The 19,184-nt window shown below is 59.4% G+C and overlaps 1 protein-coding gene and 1 long non-coding RNA gene across 2 annotated transcripts in view; one reads left to right on the forward strand and one right to left on the reverse strand.

Moving 5' to 3' along the window:
- The window catches only part of MACROD1 (mono-ADP ribosylhydrolase 1), a 144,163-nt gene that overhangs the window by 6,299 nt on the left and 118,680 nt on the right, over positions 1 to 19,184 (forward strand). Inside the window, 2 exon segments of the mRNA XM_086677092.1 lie at positions 4,731 to 4,832; positions 5,487 to 5,603. Of these exon segments, the coding sequence (XP_086533218.1) occupies positions 4,731 to 4,832; positions 5,487 to 5,603 (219 nt within the window).
- On the reverse strand, positions 14,265 to 14,984 carry LOC147576395 (uncharacterized). The gene is made up of 2 exons (XR_015240742.1): positions 14,619 to 14,984; positions 14,265 to 14,530 (listed from the first exon to the last, which is right to left on the reverse strand). It is a non-coding gene; the product is annotated as an uncharacterized LOC147576395 (long non-coding RNA).

Consider the following 19,184-nt stretch of genomic DNA (forward strand, 5'->3'; position numbering starts at 1 on the left):
ATCCCACAGATGCCCTTCGGCGCTCACACATGCCATGCACTGTGCCAGATGGTGGGAATCCAAAGTAAACACCACAGATCCCCAAGCGGCCAAGGTCAGGAGAGGAATAAAGCATAGCCAGTAGGGGAGGGGCTACTCTGGGGGTGGGGAAGGCAGCTGGGAGGGGCCTCTAAAGGAAGGTCAGGCAGGGGGCACAGCAGGTACAAAGGCCCTGAGGCAAGAAACAGTCTGACTGTGGGAGGAACTGAAAGATTGATCTGCGTGGACTGCAGAGGTGTAGGAGGGAGAGTGGAGTGTTATGGGGAGGGAGGCCGTGGAGGAGGTTGGGGGAGAGGCGTGGCTGTCATGTGGGCCTTGGTGGGGACTTGCAGTTTGAACTGAGCTTTAAGTGGAGAGAATTCTGTTCCCAAGGTCCCTGGGCTGCTGTATGAGGAACAGGCAATCGGGTGGACGTGGGGAGTGCACGGGCAGTAGACAGCTTCCAGGTGGTTCTAGGGAGCAATGAGAGCGCCCTGGCCCCTGCTGGGGGTGAGCGGAAGGCTTGGTTTTGGGGGGGTATTGTGGAGATAGATCTAACAGCCTGCAGCTTGATGGAACCAGGGGACTGGGAGAAAGGAAGGAGCCCTGGTTTTGGGGTCCTAGAGGAGTTGGGGGTTGTTCATTGAGAAGGGAGAAGAGTGAAAGAACAAACCACTTTTGGGGGGAAGGAGGATAGGACTCTCGGCGGAGAGATGGGGGGCTGGAGGTGTAGCCCCGGGACCATTAGCCGAAGGAGGGTTTTGAATGCACGGGATGGATGTGAACCCCAGGGAGAGGGTGTAGATTAAGGAGGAGGGGAGGCAGCAAGGAGACGGAGACCGTAGGGGTGAGTGGGGTGGGAGCCAGGAGAGGAGGGATCCTGAGGGGAAGGGGGGGATGCTGAGTGCATACGGGAGGACAAGAGGGCCCCTGCATGGGGCTATGTGACCTGTGTGGTGTCTCTGACCTTGGCCTTGGTGAGACTGGTGAGGGCTCAGGGGAGCAGGAGAGGGAGGAAGTGGAGACAGTGGAGGAGGGAGACAGAAAGGAGGCCTCGGCTGCAGGGTGCAGAGTGCACTGTTGAGGGAGGGTTTATGACCTTGAGACACGAGAGGCCACGAGGGGGTGTCTGAGGGCACAGATGGGACAGTCCAGGGGAGGAGGAACCGCAGGAGCCTCTGGGAGGTGAGCAGGCAGCCTGGGCTGAGGGAGGGAGGGCCAGGCAGGGGCCGTGGCCCAGTTCCCAGCCGGGCAGGAGGAGGCAGCATCTTCTGGATGTGGGGGGAGGGTCCTTGGGAAAGGGGAGAAGGGCGAGGGGGAGCAGCTGGGCCTCCAGGGGAAGCGATCAGGAATTTAGAGGGAGCCTTCTGTTTCGCCACGGGATTTTCTCTAGTAATTTTGCAGCCTCTGGGGCAGACCCGAGGAGTCAGAGGTACCGACTCCAGGAATCTGTCCCCGCCTCCCCTCTGCTTGGTCAGGCCCCAAACCTCCCCCTGCCTCCCACCCGCGGGGCTTGGTGCATGGTGGGTGCTCAGTAAATATTTATTAACTAACTGCTCTGCATTCAGACTATCAGGCCGCGGCAGAGCCTGGCCTTTGCTCCACAGTCTGTCCTTGGCTCAGTGGTTCTGTCCGCCAGCAGCTGAGTGCTTTGCTATGTACCCAACTAGGCCTGTTCTGCTTTTCTTTAGAACAGGAGGAAGAGATTTCTGTAACCCCCCCCCCCCCGCCGCCCCCTGCTTTCCAGAAGAGGACAGCCAAGCCTTGGAGAAGCACTTCAGCTCTTTTCCAAATACCAACACCCTCCCCCCAACACACAAAGAAAGGAGCATTTATGTGGGAGCCCTTGACCTGTTACTCAGATTGTGCCCAGGGTCACATGTCCAGCAGGGAAAGCAGCCCCTTGAGAAGCCTGCTTCCCTCTGGGTCCTCCCTCCAGGCAGGGAGATGGGCTGGGAGCATAGAAACACATTAGTGACGGAGGGGACCGTCCACACTGGGTGCCATCCACGGTCGGATATCCTTGGCCCCTTAGCTGGCGGTGGGGAGAGTTTGTAATCTATATCTGGCGAAAGCATTTTTTAAAATTTTTTATTATTTATTATTTTTTAAATATTTATTTTTGAGAGAGAGAGAGAGAGAGAGAGAGAGAGAGAGAGAGAGAGAGACAGAGTGTGAGCCAGAGAGGGGTGGAGACAGAGGGAGACACAGAATCTGAAGCGGGCTCCAGGCTCTGAGCTGTCAGCACAGAGCCCGACGCGGGGCTCGAACCCACGAACGGTGAGATCATGACCTGAGCCGAAGTCGGACGCTTAACCAACTGAGCCACCCAGGTGCCCCGAGCATTTTTTTTTTTTTTGTACCTTTCATTCCCCGTGACTTACTTATTTTACAGCTGCAGATTCGTTCCTCTTAGTTCCCGTCACCCATTTCCCCCATCCCCGTGCCCCTTGGCCCTGTGCCAACTGAGGCAGTTTCTGTTTTGGTTTTTAGATTCTACATATTAAGTGAAATCATGTCGTACTTGTCCTGTTCTGTCTGACTTATTTCACTCAGCATAACATTTTCTAACTCCACGCATGTTGTCGCAGATGGCAAGATTTCGTTCTCTTTTGTTCCACTGTATCCATCAACCGCATCTTTCTTACCCGTTCAGCCACCCAACTTTGGTTGCCTCCGTGTCTGGGCGGCTGTAAATAGTGCTCTAGTGAACGTTAGGGGCGCACGTATCTTTTTGAATCAGTGCTTTCATTTTCTTTGGGTAAATGAAGTGAAATGACTGGATCGTATGGTATTTCATTCATTCATTCATTCATTCATCATTCATTCGTTCGTTATCTCCACCCCCGACGCGGGGCTCAAACTCACGACCCCGAGACCAAGAGTTGCATGCCCCACCAACTGAGCCAGCCGGGCGCCCTCGGTATTTCTGTTTTTAGTTTCTCGAGGGACCGCCGAACTGTTTTCCACAGTGGAAGCCCCAGTTTACATTCCCACCGACAGTGCACCAGGGTTCCCTTTTCTCCACAGCCTCGCCACCCCTTGTTATGTCTTGTTTCCTGTCTTTTTGATTCTAGCCATCCGTGGCTGGTGTGAGGTGACATCTCACTGTGGCTTTGATTTGCATTGCCCTGATGACGGGTGATTCGAGCAGCTCTTCGTGTGTCTACCGGCCCTCTGGATGTCTCCTTTGAAAACCGTCTATGCAAATCTTTTGCCCATTTTTTAAAAACCGGATTGTTTGCTTCGTTGGTGTTGAGTTGCACGAGTTTGGTGAAAGCATATTTTTAATGTTTATTTCTTTTTTGAGGGGGGGAGGGGCAGAGAGAGAGCGCGGGGGGACAGGGGATTCCAAGTGGGCTCTGAGCTGACAGCGGCAAGCCCAAGCAACCCAATCCGAGATCCCCGTTCAGTTCTGGCTGAAGCCACAGCTGAAGCAGATTTGGGGTGCTGTGAACCTTTTATAATAATTCCAACCATAATACGGAGCTGGGCTATGAGCTGGGCCCTTCCCGTGCTCCTGGTGCGTCCTTGAGGAGCGAAGGCTGTGGATGCACTGACTTCTGCAAGGTGAAGGGCGCGGCTGGAGGCCCCACCTCTCTCCTGAACACCTGCCCTTTGCGGAAGCCTCCAGGAGGCAAACCCTTCCTCTCCCACCGCCTCCCCTAATTGCCACCCCCCCCCACACCTCTGCACATTTTCTGATGCTTCTTGAGTTCCTTGAGTGTGGCCTTGGCTGTTTGTTACCCACCACCAACAAGTGGTCAGTGAGGGCCGCTCCATTTGGGGAGCATGCGGTCCAGGGGGGCAAGGCTGGGCTGAGAGCCTGGGTGCCTGGCGGCCTCAGGCCGGCAGAGGGAGCCCAAGAGCCAGAAGCCTGGACCGCTGTGCTAGTGGGAAGCCTCAGAAGGGGGCTCCGTGCTGAAAGAGAGAGAGAGAGAGAGAGAGAGAGAGAGAGAGAGCGAGCAGAGGGAAGGGGCTATGTGTGACTATGTATGGCCTACCCTTTCCGAGATCCCCGTTTCCTCCTCTGTAAGATGGGGGCAATTCTAGCTGCTTACTTGGTTCACACTGGGAGAAGCCCACCCGGGCATCTGTCTGTGGGGAACTCTCTGCCCGTTCTGGGGGGATGCCGCGAACAGCCACCAGATCTGGTTCTTTGGCTCTTTGAGGATGTCTGTCCTGTTCCCTGTGTCCTGCCCCCTCCAAATAACCATGTGATGATGAAGCGGTCTATTGAGGATGTAACTCATGATGTAACTCATCCGTGCCACCAACCTGCTTTCCTTATATGCCCTGAGTAAGCTTGAGATTATCCTTTAAGGGGCATCTTAATCCCCATGCTCTAAATGTAGAAACTAGGGACCCAGAGGTCCGTGGACACAGCTGGAAAGTGGCAGAGCTGAATTCCGAACTCAGATCTGTGGTACCTGAGAGCTGTCCTCTGTCTTCCCGGGCCTCAGTTCCCCTCCTGAACAAAGTGGGCAGGGCAGAATGTTCTAGGGGCCTCCTGGCTCTAACACCCTGCCTCTTCATGTGCCTGTGGGAAGGGTGGACATGTAGGGCTGGTTTGCATCCTCGGACGAGGTGACAGTCTCGGTGAGGAGGGGAGCCTACGGGGGCTGGGGGGTGGGAGAAGCCCCTGGGACTGCTCTCCTTCCTGCCTGCCGGCCCTGACTCTCCTTCCTGCCCGCCCCGTCTCACCCCTGTAGCATTTCTGAAGGGCCTGAGCGACAAGCAGCGAGAGGAACATTACTTCTGCAGGGACTTCGTCAGGCTGAAGAAGATCCCGACGTGGAAGGAGACAGCGAAAGGTAGGCCCTGCGCCAGGGACCCCTGGCTACTTGGCGGGGGCCTGTTCAGCCCAGGTGGGGGGAGCGTCGTACCGACCGCGCCAGGACGGCCAGCCGCGTGCGTCAAGCGCTCGCTATGTGTGGGGCACGGTGCGTGCATCACCTCCCTTAATTATGAGCACAGTCTGAGGCAGGTTCCGTTTTTATCCGCATTGTGCTGTTGGGAAACTGAGCCCCGGACCGCCCGCCCGCCCGCACGGTTGTCAGGAGCCGGGATTTGACGCAGAGGGATAGTGGCCTGCCTTGGGGCACGCTGGCGAGCGTCCAGGCCCTGCAAATTGCACGCCCGGCCACCGCTAACCCGGGGCACCCGGGGAACCGGTAGGCGGTCACCCGCCTAGGCCTCAGTTTCCACGTCTGTAAAATGGGGATGAGTGACATTAACAGTGCACCTGTGTTTAACCTTGCAAAAATTCAAGGACACCAAGCATGTGCCTCACACGAGAGGTGCTTAATCATCGTGGGTGGCCGTGACCAGTGTCCTCAGTCACCACGCTGCAGGCTGCCTCCGGAGGTGGTGGGGGTGGGGGAGTGGGGTCGACGGAGGCACCGGTGGGTCCCTCTGTAGTGCGGGCCTCTCTCCGACCCCCCACCCCTTGGCCTCTGCTTGTCCAGGGGTGACCGCGAAGGTGGAGGAGCCAAAGTACAAGAAGGATAAGCACCTGAACGAGAAGATCTCCCTGTTCCGAGGCGATATCACCAAGCTGGAGGTGGACGCCATCGTCAACGCCGGTGAGTGGGGGCTTCTGGCTGGCCCGCGCCCGAGACCCGGGTGGCCGCCTCGTCACCTTCGCTCCGGTCTGCGGTGCGGGGCGCGGGTGGGCGCCGCCTGGCTCCAGCGAGGCTCGGGTGGCCGGATGAGGGTGGCTCGCCGGCGCCACAGGAGCCCAGCGCGTGGGCCGCGCCGACTGCCTTCCCTTGAAACCTTGACCTGCCGTGTCGGGGGCTCCTTGGCCGAGCTGCCTTGCAGCTCCGAGACCCATTAGCGGCCGGGAAGGGAGAGAACTTGGCTGGAATCGCGCCGGGCTTGCCCTGCCAGGAAGGCGGCGGCCAGAACAGGGCGGTCTGACCTCAAGGGCTCTAGACGCCCGACCACTGCTCTCCTTCCCCTGCCTCCTGCCTGCCGTGCCCCCCCCTTTATACCTGGAGCGGGCGAGGGAGCTCGTCAAGGGGAAAGCGGGGGCAGAGGCCCCTGTGCCCTACGCTCAGCTTCCTGCTGTGGCTCTAGCCGGCCTCCTGCTTCTCTCCCTCCTGGGGGCTGGAGGAAGGTGGCTGCCCTCCTCCTAGGCTGCGGGTGTCTGGCCAAGGTCAAGAGTGGGGCGTCAAGGGACAGTCAAGTCCATGGTACTTCGTGGGGCCAGAACGAGTGGGGGCTGAATCCCAGCCCTCGTTCACCTGCTTATCAAGCTTCGCGGGGAGGAGCTTCCTTCCAGAAAGGTTTGGAGACGTGGGCAGAGCCTCCTCTGGGGAAACCTTGCTGTGCCGCCACACCTACCTCCCGACCAGTGCAGTCTCAGCACCCCCGCCCAGCGGCTCAGATCTCCTCCACCTTGCCCTCGGGCTTGCAGCCATTGTGTCTAACCCTAGTGCTGGCCAGGGAGTGGCATCGCCCAGTGACCCGGGGACGTGGTGGGCCTGCCCTGCTGCCCTTCTTGGTCCGGGCTCACGGAACCTGGGGTGAGGCAGCCACTCGGCCTGTCCCAGGCCCGCCTGCTGGTGGTCTGGGTTGCATTTCTGGCAGTGGCATTGTTCTGTGTATCTTTCTGCCTGTTTGTGCAGTCACACAGGTGTCCTCCCCACCCCCCCGCCCCGCCGCCACGTTGCCCATCTCAGCACACAGGTGACCGGTCACACAAAGGCAGGAGTTCTGACTCAGAGCAGAGGGAGCTCAGTCACCTTCGAGTTTCTGCTGGTGCTTCTGCTGGGTTTCTCTCAGGATGCTTAGCAGGTCTGCGAGTCTCTGGGGAGACATGGGGTGAAGACAAGCCAAGCTGGGTCGGCAGATGTCCTAGTGGTCCGGAGGAGAAGGGCCTTCTTGCCACCTGGACCCAGGAGGGGCTGGTCTGGGGTGGAAGGACCAAGCCTTGGAGCCGTGGCTGAGGATTCAGCCCTGCAGGCTGGTGGGGCCGCTCTGCTGGGTGCCTGGGCCGTCGTTGGCAAGGGTGTGAATGGATCCCTGGCGGCACTTTTCCTGATGAGCTGCAAAGTGGCCAGAAGGATAAATGGGGCATCTTATCAGCTCCTTTCTAACAGAGTCGGAGTCGGTCGCTGGCAGGCCAGGAGGGAGGTGTGGAGCCTAAGGGAGGGTGTTGGTGGGATGCAGTAGGGACAGGGTGGAGGCTGCATGTGGGGCCGTGGATGGGATTCGTGGCTCTTCTGAAGTGCCCTTGTGCCTGGCCGGACTCCCGAGTGCAGCGGCTCTGAGCCCCCCTCGCTCTCAGAAGAGCACTTTGGTCCCGGCTGCATTCAGCTGCACTGGGTTGGGGGTGGGGGCGTTTGCCGCATCTCTCTGGGGACTCCTCTTCTCCGTGTACGTGCCTGGGCCTCTGTCTCCCCCTCTGCGTGACGGGGACGGTAGAAAACCCAGTTGCTGGTTTGTTGGGGGCATTAGGGACCCATGCTCGTGAGCGGTGATGCTCATGCAGCACCTGGAGTGAACCAAGGACTCATCACCTGCCTCTGTCGTTGGCCCTAGAAGCGATGCCGCCGTTGACGCTCTGGGTGCCCGGGAATGCCAAGGGATGCTGGGCGCCTCCTGCTGATGAGCAGTTTTCATCTCTCCCTGCTTGCCTCAGTTTACCCGACGCTTCTTGGTGTGTTGTCCTGGGATCTCCTTTTTTTCCCTAGATTCTCACAGCAGGGAGGACCCCCAGGAATGGCTGAGGCAGGCCCGGCCGTAGGGCTCCCACACAGAGCCTGCTTCCCCTCTGGGCCCTCCCTGCAGGCATTTTCCCGGTGGCCTTGCCACTGGTCAGACCTCAGGGGTTATTGGTGGCGGTGGCCTGGGGCCCCACGCCCAGGGTCCTCCGGCCTCATCCCCGGGGGCCCCAATGGCCTTGGCTCAGCTCCGGCCTGCCGCCCACCAGGGGGCAGCAGAGATCGCGGTTTCCGCGCCCGGTGGTGCCCGTAAATCAGCCTGTTTATTAGCAGAATAAAAGTCGCGGCAACGCGGGGCTTTTCGGGCCTGCATAAATCTGGTCCGTGCCTCGTGAAACCCATATGTGCTTAATTCATATGTAAAGTTTCAAGCAGGAAGAGAATACGTGTCCATTAAATTCTATTTGACTTGATTATAATCATTAGCCATGAATAATTGCTTCTCAGCACCGACCGCCGAGCCACAATGAGGAAAAGGAGCGAGCAATTATAGCGGGGTGCGAATTTTTAAATTTTTATTTTTGAAGCTGAGGGCAGTGTTGGTCCCATGGGGGTCAGAGGCCCATGGGGAGTGGTGGGGGCGGGGGTGGTGGTGCTGGGGACTTGAGGTCAGCTTTGGAGTTTCTGGATTTTGCGTGTGTGGGGAGTTTCTTTTTGTCCCTGTGGCCAGATGGGGATGGGGGCAGGGAAGGTGCCATAGCTGGCTGGGCTGGGCTCCAGCTGCAGGGACCGTGGAGGGGGAAGCATGCAGGGGAGCTGGGAGGGACTTGCGAGAGTAAAGGGGGTCAGGATCCTTAGAACTCCCTCCATCCTGGGGGCATCTGGGTGGCTCAGTCGGTTGGGCGTCCGACTTCAGCTCAGGTCATGATCTCGCAGTTCATGGGTTCGAGCCCCGCATCGGGCTCTGTGCTGACAGCTCAGAGCCTGGGGCCCGCTTCGGATTCTGTGTCTCCCTCTCTCTCTCTGCCCCTCCCCCACTCACCCTCCGCCTCTCTGTCTCTCAAAAATAAATAAAATTAAAAAAGAATTTTTTTTTTTTAAACTCCCTCCATCCTGAAGTGCTGTGAGCTTGGGGTGTCTCCAGCCTGGCTGCAGTCTCCCTTCCCACCCTTTCGAGGGACCCTGGGAATCCTTGGGGATGGCCGGGGCCAGGCGCCCTCCCTGCCTTCCGGCCTCCTCCTCTCCCCGCGCAGCGACTCTGCCCATGGCCTCTCTCGGGACTTTGGGGAAATCAGACTGTTTGCCAACTGGGCCTCTGGCGTTTGAAGTCCAGGCCTGCTTTTTACCCCACTCTGTTGGTATTTGCGATGTGATTGGAGCGTGTGTGTACTCTGTGTGGTATCTATGATTGTAGATGCATGTGGGGTGTGTGTGTGTGTGTGTGTGTGTGTGTGTGTGTTGTGATGTGATGTATGCTGCATAGTACATGGAGGGGGGCTGGGACGGAGAGTCGAATACGGGATGCCTGGCAGGTGGGTGGCAGGGCTGGCGGTCACAGGGGCAGGACCCTCCGAACACGCAGGTGAAGTGCAGGCCACCCCGCGCCCTCCTCGGCTGTGTTTTCACAGGCTGCTGCCGAGGCTGCTCGCTCGGGCAGTGCCCGGAGAGTCTCAGGCTCCCGCCATCTGGTAGCGGGCCACGGCTCCTACCCACGGGGGCACGCCGCATCCATCTTAATTAAATTGGGTTGCCATGCTGGCAAGATAAACCAGGGAGCCCCTGCGGGCCCCCCGTTCTGGAGCAGAAGAGTCTCAGGGGCGGTGCCTGCTGCTCCAGGTTGGCCTACGACCCCCCCCCCCCCCCCCCGCCCTCCCCTTCCAAGGCTGTGTCTGGGGAGAGCCGTGCCTGGCGTCTCCTCCAGAGAAGCTCAGGTCTGGGGGTCTCCGTTCTGGGGGGGGGGAGGGCGCTTCGGCTTGTGGGGTTTTTGCATCTTCTTATTGCCATGGGGGGGGGTATGACCTTGACGGGGTCACTTCCTTGCCCTTGAGGTTCCCAGCTTACCAGGCCTGTGCCTGTGGCTCCCTAGTTTTTGGCAGACAGCTGAGTCCCGGGCAGGAAGTGGCCCAGCATAAAGAAAGACCCCCATTCTTGGCCAGCCCAGGGGTCCGGCTGCCAGCTTTGGCCTTCAGGGCATAACGGGACAGAGCAGGGATGAATGTGATGCTTTGTGCAGACAGAAGGAATCTTCCCCTTCAAAGCTGTCCCAGGCCAGCGAGTCAGGGCCGCGGTGGGCACAGAGGCCAGGAGCTGATTGGAATCCCAGTATTCCTGTTGGTGGCGGCTCCAAGCCTCTGTTTCCTCATCTGAAAAATGGGCCATCCTCGGCCCCACCCAGGGGGGGCCGTGAGGCCTTTGAGGGGCCTGGGCACGCGGGCCGGGACGTGCAGAGCGGGTGGAAAGCCATGCTTCACAGCGACAAATTGCCTCGCTGGGAGTTTTTTGAGCCACTTATTTATTCAAAATAAGGCATGAAGTGGTGCTCTGTGTCCTTAAGTCCTGGGTCTTTGATTTGTGAAAATCTGCCAGCCGCTTACAGCCCCCTCCTCCTCGTGAGCCAGTCACCGTCCAGGCCTCATCCTTTCCGCTGCCTGGAGGCCCCAAGGAGCCCAGCCCCGGCCGGCCCTGGGCCACCGCTCAGAGTCAGTGATTTAGAGACCGCCTTGATGGACTAGCAAGCAGGAGGGGCTGAGGGACGCCGGCTGCCTTGTGGGAAGTGATCTGACGCTAAACTGTCGCCGTAAATCGCTTTATCTGTCACTTCAGATTTAAATGTGTTTGCTGAGGCTTGCCGGCTGCCTCCGACGGCAGCAACCTCTCCGCAGTGGGCAGGGAGGGTGGGTGCGGGGCAGCCTGGGGGCAGGCAGCCCAGCCGGAGCTGGGCCCAGGCCCCCGGGGGCCCACGGTGAGGGCCTGCCCCCTCCCTCCCCGCCGTGGCACCGACCTGGAGGCATCCTGGAGGCAGGCAGGACTGCGGTCCCCACTTTCAGTGATCAAACCAAGGCGCAGCTTGGCAGGTGACTGATTCAGAACTGGAGCTCCTATGTGGCCTTTCCTTCTTTCAGCAGACTGTGCGGTAGGCCTGTTTTGCACCAGGCAGGGAGGTAGGCCCTGGGCTACAAAAGACACGCTCTCTAATCCCCAGTGTGAGGTGAGACACATGAATGGAAAGGGATAGCAAAGTCCATGAGGGCTTTTGCTGCAGGGGTGGCAGACAATCTGGAAGGCTGCCTGGAGGAGGCAGAGCGGAGACGGGGCTCGTGCTGAGAAGGGGGCACTGCGTCAGAAGTTGGACGAGGGCATTCCAGGGGCAGAGAGGGAGAGCCCTGGCAGGAAGGGGTGCGACAGGGTAGGGGAGACTTGGGGAAGCTCTGAGGAGCTTGGAATGAGCCATGGCCTGTCCTGAGCAAGGGTCTCTCTCCGGATCTGGGCTGAATGCACATCCCATGCCACCTTTCCTGGCCTCCTGGTGTTATTATGTAAGCCCACAGTGTCAAAGGGGAGACTGAGGCTCAGAGATGTGAAGTCACTTGCTTAAGGCCACACAGCTAACCAGTATTGGTGCTGAGAGGGGAGGTTTGCCTGACTCTGGAGCTTCCAGGAAATCCTTGTGTTTAAAAATATATATTTATTTATTTTTGAGACAGAGAGAGAGAGAGAGCGAGTGCACACACAAGCTGGGGAGGGGCAGAGAGAGGGGTCAGAGGATCCAAAGTGGGCTCGGAGCTGACAGCAGCGAGCCTGATGTGGGGCTCGAACTCCTGACCTGAGCTGAAGTCAGACACTCAACCGACTGAGCCACCCGGAAGTCCTTGTATTTTGGGGGGTGGGGGTGGGAACACCTCTTCTTTGTTCCCTTTTCTTTTCTGGTCAAAGAGTAGGTATGTTGTCACCCCCACCCCCTGCGGGCGCAGCTGAGAAGTGGGGGGAGGGGTGGCGTTTGAGGCAGTGGACGGTCGATGCAGGAAAGGTGGTGCTAACATCTGGGTCTGGGTTCGGCTGGGTCTGGGCTCGTTGGCCCCGTGAGGCCCATGGCAGGCTCTAGCTCCTGTCGTGCTTGGTTGAGCTGGGTCCCGTCCCCTGCCCCCAACTCAGCCCACAGAGCCTCTGCGTCTAGGCTGCCGCAGCTTGTTATTCATTATCCCCTCTGCGCTGGAAGCTGCCCCCACATCGCACCCATGGCCTCACTTCCGAGGCAGGCGCTAATATGTCCCCCATTTTACAGACGAGGAGACTGAGGCCCACACGGGACCAGAGTGCCGGTAAAAGGCCGAGCCAGGAATCAAACCCTCACCTTTCAGACTTGGGGTTTAAGGGAGATGCAGTCACGTTTGTGTTCTCAGAAGCTCCCTCTGCTTCTAGTGTAGGGGTGAGGGACAGAGTAGCTTGGAAGGCCGGCTGGGAGGCCTGGGGTCCCGTTGGCCCCCTCCCCACAACACCCGAGACGGTGCCAAGGCCTCATTTCCCCCGCTGTAGGAAGAGGGCGGCTCGTTTCCACAAGGTCGAGAAGCGGTTACATAAATTCATAAATGATGGATCCCTCCTGAATTATTGAGATTCCCTTGAGGTCTCGCAAGGCCTGGTCCAGCGAGCGGAGCTTGGCCAGTGGGCAGGACTCGAGGACCCTGGAAAGGTCCTTCCACCCCCAGGTCTTCTGCCAGGTCTCCTGTGTATTGGCCAGATCCTTCCCGTCCTTCCACAGGGAACACGTGGGTGGGCCGTGGGCCTTGGACCCAGTGACCCTTTGTCCTGGGTTTCAGTGAAAGTTTGCTGAATAAACGATTGATTGAATGCCTTTGAGAGTGGGTCAGACAGAGGGAGGGACTGGAAGTGCCAGTGACCCCCTCTGGGCCTCCTCCTCCTGCCCCAGCCCAGACGCCGCTCAGCCCCCCACCGTGACTCCTCGTCGTCGATGCCAGGGCTAGAGGGCGGCAATGCATTTGCCCGTGGACACTACAGGCTGCTTGGGAGGTTCCTGGCTCTGGGGATACAAGGCTCAGGCGGACCCGGTACCTGCCCTCAAGGCATTTGCTGTCTCTTAGAGGAAAAGGGAGGGTGTCTGAGGCCCAGAGGGACCATGACCTGCTCAGGGTCACACAGCAGGAAAGTGGCAAAGCAGGCCTGCCCCCCTCCCCCCGCCCCCCCCCCCCCCCAGGAACTGGGCCCCTTCTCCTTGTCCTTCTCCCCATCGCGACAGACACAAGGTCAGGAAACACGGTGCCCCCCTGCCCCCTGCCGAGTGGCTCCTCCCTGTCCTTGAGGCCGGCTGGCCTCAGCACCTGCACCTGCGTGCCTGTCTGTGTTCCCAGCGTGCTCTCTCTCCCGAGCACTGAGCTGAGGAGGCCGGAGCTTGTGGGAATGTGTGTGTTTGGAAATTAATGGGGACCGTTAAATTGGCCAAGCATGAAAAGGGCTGGATCTGCGGCCCTTGGCTTGCTCGACCAGAATGATCCGCCAGCACCCTGGCAAAGGGCTGCCCAGCCGGCTTGAGGCCTCTCCAGGAGGCTGTGGCTCGCCTGCTTGTTTAACGGATGGGTACGCCGTGTCCCTGGGAGGTGAAGGGGTCTGGACGCAGCACGTGAAAGCCACGGGCCCTCCCCAGGAACTGGCGCCCTTCCCTTCCTCTCGACACCCAGCTCTGTGCAGCCGGCTCTGTTTGCAGGGGCTCTGGGCCGAATCTGTTCTCTCCGGACCCCTAGGGTGGGCTCATACGTACCCCTGACCCTGACCCTGAGGCCTGCTGGCTGAGGCCTGATCTGGCCCCAGCGTGGGGTGGTCTCTAGGACGTAACATGGCCTAAAAGAGAGTCCAAGGCTCGGCCCTGTCTCCTCGCCCCGCCCCACCCCACCCCTGCTCCCCAGACAGCCCCACCTGCTCTGGTGACCCCATCATAGGGCATGGCAGTGGCAGTTGCAGTCCTGGGTACAAGCTGTGGGACCTCAGGCAGGTCATCTAATCTCAGCCTCGGTTTTCTTGCCTGTGTAATGGGAGTAAGAGGGCATCAGGCCCCGCCTCCTGGGGTGGCTGTGAGTTTGAAAGAAGACAGCGCAATGTCCGGGCTAAAGGAAGCCCTCAAGAAATGCCAGCTCTTGTATTCGCTGCTGCTGCTGCTGCTTCTCTGGGAGGGTGGCACTGTCCTGCAGGGTGGGGCCTGTTGTCACATGCTGCTCAGCTGGGCCGGGGACAGGGGAGGCCTGGGGGGACCTCCTTCTTGTCCTTCCCGTGGGAAACTGAGCCCTTTCTGGGCCCAGGGAGGGTTGCTGAGGCTGGGGGCCCTCCTGATTTGGGGTTTGCTGACCGTAGGGTGCAAGGCAGATGGGCCCGGCGCCCCCTCTCTTGTGGCAGGGCCTCCAGTGGGGGAAGGGTGTGCGTGTTACATGGGAATAGCCCGTGCGGAGACAGCAGTTGGGGGAGGCCGCTGACCGAAGCGCTCCCCGTCAGATGGGCGGAGCCGACGCCACCCCGAGGGCCCCCCCGGAAACCTCCAGCCTTCCCTCCCCCTCCTCAGAGTCTCACAGCTCACCTTTTGGGCTCATTTACTCATTTTGCAAAGTGTTTGCCCAGATGCTTCCTCGGGCCCTGCGGGCGGCCGCGTGCGTGCGGTACCATCGCAGGCACCCTTTCCCCGCAGTCTCGATTTCTCGCGTGTGAGAGGGTGCAGCTGCCCGTGGGGAGGGCGCCCCGGGCAAGTGGGGGCCAGGGCCGTGGCTGCTCACGATACAGACTGGGGTAAAAATCCGGCTCCGCTGACGGCTTCTCCCAGCCTCGGTTTCCACCGGTGCGCCCTGTGGAGGGTTAGAGGAAAGTGAACGAGTGCCTGGCAGGCCGCAGGGGCTCCGTGAGCGACAACTGTCGTTCTTAGTAGTGAAATACCTCACTCCACCACCAGACGGGAGCCCCCGGAGGGCAGGTGTCCACTGACCCCAGGTCGCCATCCCTGGACGGGGCTGTGCACGCGGCGGTGCCCTTGGGTGGCGAGGGCGGCCCGAGGATGCCTGCCTGCGCAGTAGCTCCCTGATGACAGGTGGTGGCCGAGCTCCCTTAGGTGGAGGCTGCCCGGTGCCCTGTGCCCTGAGCCCTGCTTCCCGCACACGGGGCGACAGCTATCAGTGTCCTCGTGGTGGGGGAGGAGGGGTTGTGTCAGAAGACAGAGCCAGTGAGGACTCCAGCCCCCCCCCCCCCCACCGCCACCAGGGAGGACGGATACTGGGGGACGGAGCCAGGGCCAACAGCGGTTCGGGAGGGCAGTGCCCGGTGGCGGATGGGGCTGGCCTTTCTCTGCCGGGACACCCGGCTGGCATCACCCGCTTTGGTTCATTCAAACCCCATCCGCTGCACCCCGCTCCCAGCAGCTACAAGTGGTCCTCGTACGGCCGTACCCACCCCCTTCCTCCCCATCCCTGCTTCCTCCCCCTCTTCGGACATTGTAATTGTCATAAAAATAGGAGCTTAGCTGCGGAGTAGCATGTGGGAAGAGAGAGGCCCGGCTGTCAGCCATTCCCCTGCCAGCAGGGCTCGCGTCTGTTTTATTATTGCCGCCTGGCTGTATTTCACGTACGGTTTAAACATCATCAAACGCCACATCCCTTTTGAAAAGCAAGAGCTACCTTGCTGAGGATGTTGAGGAGAAACAGGAACATTAAAATCTACGAAGCAAATGGCCCAGAATTGACATTTGCGACGGGAGCTTTGCAGCTTTGACTGTCAAAGGAGCTGAATCCCGTCTGGCAGCCGGCGGGGGAACTTTCCCCGGTGAGGGTCACGGGAAGGTGGGGCGGGCTGTGGCTGAAGCCTTGGGTTTTGGCAGAGAGGGGACCCAGGCGTTGTAGGCGGGTGGGGGTCAGGGGGTGAGGGAATTCTGTGGGTCACCGGACTGTGTTTGGTGCCTCCCTGGCCTTGACCTTGACTCAGCCTCAGCTGCCCGCTAACGAGGCCGGCAGGAGGCCCCCCCCTCCCCCGCCCCTGCACAGAGCAGAGTGCTGGGCTCTGGGGCTCAGGGGTGGGAATGGGGGCGTGCCAGGGGGCCGACTGGACAGAGCTGCCGTGGTCACTTATAAACTCTTGTAACCTTGACCAGGATACACCTCCCCTCTGAGCCTCAGTTTCCTCTTCTGTAAACCCTGCTGGGAGAGCCACGTTTCCCCCCCCCCCACCCCCCCAAAGGTGATTGAGGGGATGGAAAAGATTCATGAAAATGTGACAAGCCGTTGGAATTCAATAAATGGTGGCTGTTATCACCGAGGAAGTGGGCGTTTGAGCTGGAATTGATTTTTTAAAAATATTTAACCCACCTATTTCCACTGAAAAATAGGTACAATAAAACTAGGGAGCCATTAAAACAGGGACAGGAAGAAACAAGGGACGTGGGAGGACACTGAGCTGGGCGTCCAATAAGAAGGTGCCCTGTGCACTTGGCCACACCTGGGAGCTTTTGGCCTAGATGCCCATGGCACGTGCTTTCCACCCTGCCAACCTCTGACCTCGTTCTTGGTCGTGGCCCCCTGCTCAGCCCTACCACCTGCCACTTGACGCTGGTGTCCTATGTACTGAGAGACTACGGTTCATGCCCCCCCCTTCTATTTTATGCCCTTAGGGGGCTTTGGGGGGTCAGCTTGGCTCCTGGCACCTACCCTGGCCCTGCCCAGACGACACCTCAAAACTAGGCCGAACAAGTCTGTGGCGACTGGATGTTAAGGTGGCTTTGAGCTTCCTGGCAGCCAGAGCAAGATGGGGAATAAGATTTTACTTTCCATAACTTCACATTTGGAAATCAATTTATTCTTGAGCTTGATGCCTCTTTCTAGTCTGCCTTTTTTTCTCCATCTTCTCCCTCTATTACCCTCACCAGTGGTTCTTTATTTCCCCCACGGAGACTTCGTACCTTGCTCCAGAGCCCACCGCCCCCGCCTCCCCCCCCCCACCCCCCGCCCCAGCCTTGCTCTCCGAGTCTCTCCAACACGGCTTTGCTTCTGACTTGCGAGTCCCCCTCTGCCCTCTTGTTTGTCACTGTCCATTCCCGTGTCAGCCGGCCTGGCCTCTGGCCTTGCCCAGGCCCACTGGGTCTGCCTCTGCAATTTCTCTCAGACGAGCCAGTGACTAATAAGGGTTGCCCCCAGGGGGCCAGAAAAATCTTTCCCTCCTTAATATCAGAGTTTAAAAATGTGTCACCATCGATTTGAAGGAAAGACTTGTTCCCGCTGAGAAAAGCGGCCGGAGATTCGTCTCGCCTCCGGAATCACACAGGCAGCTGCATAAATTCCAGAGCCACCAAGCGCTCTCCATGCAAATGCTGCCTCTCGGCCCCACAGCCAGCGCGAGAGCCCCTCGGAGGCTGCCCCCGTGCTTCCGTGGGCTGGCACCCCACTTCCCCACCCCTCCAGGGTCCCGAAGAAACTCTGGGGCTCCTTTGCAGGGGGGTGTCCCTGGTTAGCGGATCCTCGCTTCTCTCTACCTCTTTGTGGTTAAGCTGGAGGCTGAACGACTTCCATGCCACGATGTGTTTTCATCCTGGAGAAGAAAGAGATGACTTCTGGGGGGCGGGGGGCCCACAGGCCCAGGGGGGTCCCGCCCTTACCTTGTCTGTGGGTCTGTTGGTTGTGTCGTGGATCTTACCCGAAGGTGGCACCTTCAGTGCCTGAATGCCCTGTCTCCCGACCTGGCTTCCCTTTTGCCTGGAAAGACTGTTGGGGTCATTTGGTCCTTCCCGCTACCTCCAGGGAAGCCCTCTCCTCTGCGCCTGCCCCTCTGGGCTCCGTGGTCACACCTGGCCCAGCCTCCTGCCCCCACAGCATCAGACGTGGTCCCGCCCTCATCCGGCAACTCTCTGAGCCCAGGATGGTCATCATAACGATGGGACAAGCTGAGCCGGGAGAGGTGGCTTTGCTATTCCTCCTTTCAGGTTGAGAAGCAGTGATGCAGGGCTGTTAAGTGACGTGTCCCCGGTCAGGAAGCTTGAACCAGATCTCGCTCTGTATCTTGGACCTTTCTACTATGTCACATCACCCTTGAATGAATGAATGAATGAATGAATGAATGAGTACGTAAGTGTGTAAATGAGCGAAGGGAAGGGAGTGGGCACGTGCTAACCGCTTATGGTTCTAGGTGTCCTCCTGGTTAGTGGGCACGTCGTTGGCCCCGGATGGAAGGTGTTTGGAGAGCTCGGCGGGGAGGGCTGAGCCTTACCAGGCCCCCCTTGACACCCCATTCCCCTTGTTATCCAGAGGTCACGGTGGCTGCCTTTTATGGCAGCCTTGTTTGCCCTCCCAAAGGGCTCGCCCGAGTGTGGTGCGGAGCAGGGTGATGGGCTTGCCCACCAGGTCACCCTCGGCGTGGACATTCTCTCCTGCTCTAACTACAGCGGGGTGACCTTAGCCGGCGCCAGACGGTGGCCCGCAATCTGCAACCTGACCCTTCTGCCAGGTGCTTAGCCGAGGCTGGGCGAGGGAGGGTGCCACTGAGTCCGGCCAGGCTCTTGGGGAGCTGGTGTGGCCACGGGCGGGGGAGTCAGAGAGGAGGTAAGCTGGCAGTTCGCAGCCTCCTGGGCTGCGGTGGGCCCCTTGGAACACGTGCTGAGTGGCCATTTACCACCTGGTTCGAGGAAGCCTGAGGGCTGGCCCCGTGCTGTGCCAGCCCCAGCTGCAGAAACGGCCCCACGCGGGCTCCTGGCAGCCATGACTCCGGGAAAGGAGCGGCCTTACTTTTCCTGGCTCCCTAAACGTTCGTGCCTTTCTAGGCTTTCGAAATCAGTTTTATGGGCTGTGTTGTTTGCCTGCTGAAACACGGAAAGCATCGGAGAGAAAATAAGCCACGGGGCCGCAGGTCAGGTGGCAGAGGGTGAGGGGGCGGGGCTCCGAGGCGTCCTCTCGGGCCTGGGTCACCCTGCAGGAGCCGTCACGGCTGGAAGCGGGTGCCGGGATGGTGTGTGTCAGAGGGGGCCCTGGAATTCTGCTGGGAGGGTCAGCCTGAGGCTTCGGGACCTGCCCCTTTTGCTGGGTGGCCCCCACTGAATTGTCCTTGGAACAGTGAGTGTCTGCCCTTCCTCCCGGATGCCCAGCTACACCTGCCGGCTCCCCTCGGGTGCCAGCCATTGGCGGTGTAGACTTCTCAGTGTAAGTAAAAAATAAGCCCTCGGGGCTGTGCCAGCTGAGATGCAGACCTGGCAGGGACTGTCACCTGCAGAAGGTGCTTTGTCTTCTGACAAAGTTGGCCATTTGGGAGCTGGATGAGTGTAGAGAGATTCAGTGGGGGCAGCCAGAAACCCATGCAAATCTTCCTCCCTTTCCTGGGACCAAGGGACCCTCGCGGGAGGCCCTGAGGGTCTGCCCCAGGAAAAGGCTGCTTCTCCGCTTCTCTCTTAATATGTGAAGAGCTCCTACAAATCAATAAGAAAAATGGGCAAAGGATGTAGACAAGCAATTCCCGGTAGGAGAAAAACAAATG

The sequence above is a fragment of the Puma concolor genome, chromosome D1 (genome assembly GCF_028749965.1).
Source record: "Puma concolor isolate L17-30 chromosome D1, mPumCon1.1.hap2, whole genome shotgun sequence".
NCBI classification, from domain to species: domain Eukaryota; kingdom Metazoa; phylum Chordata; class Mammalia; order Carnivora; family Felidae; genus Puma; species Puma concolor.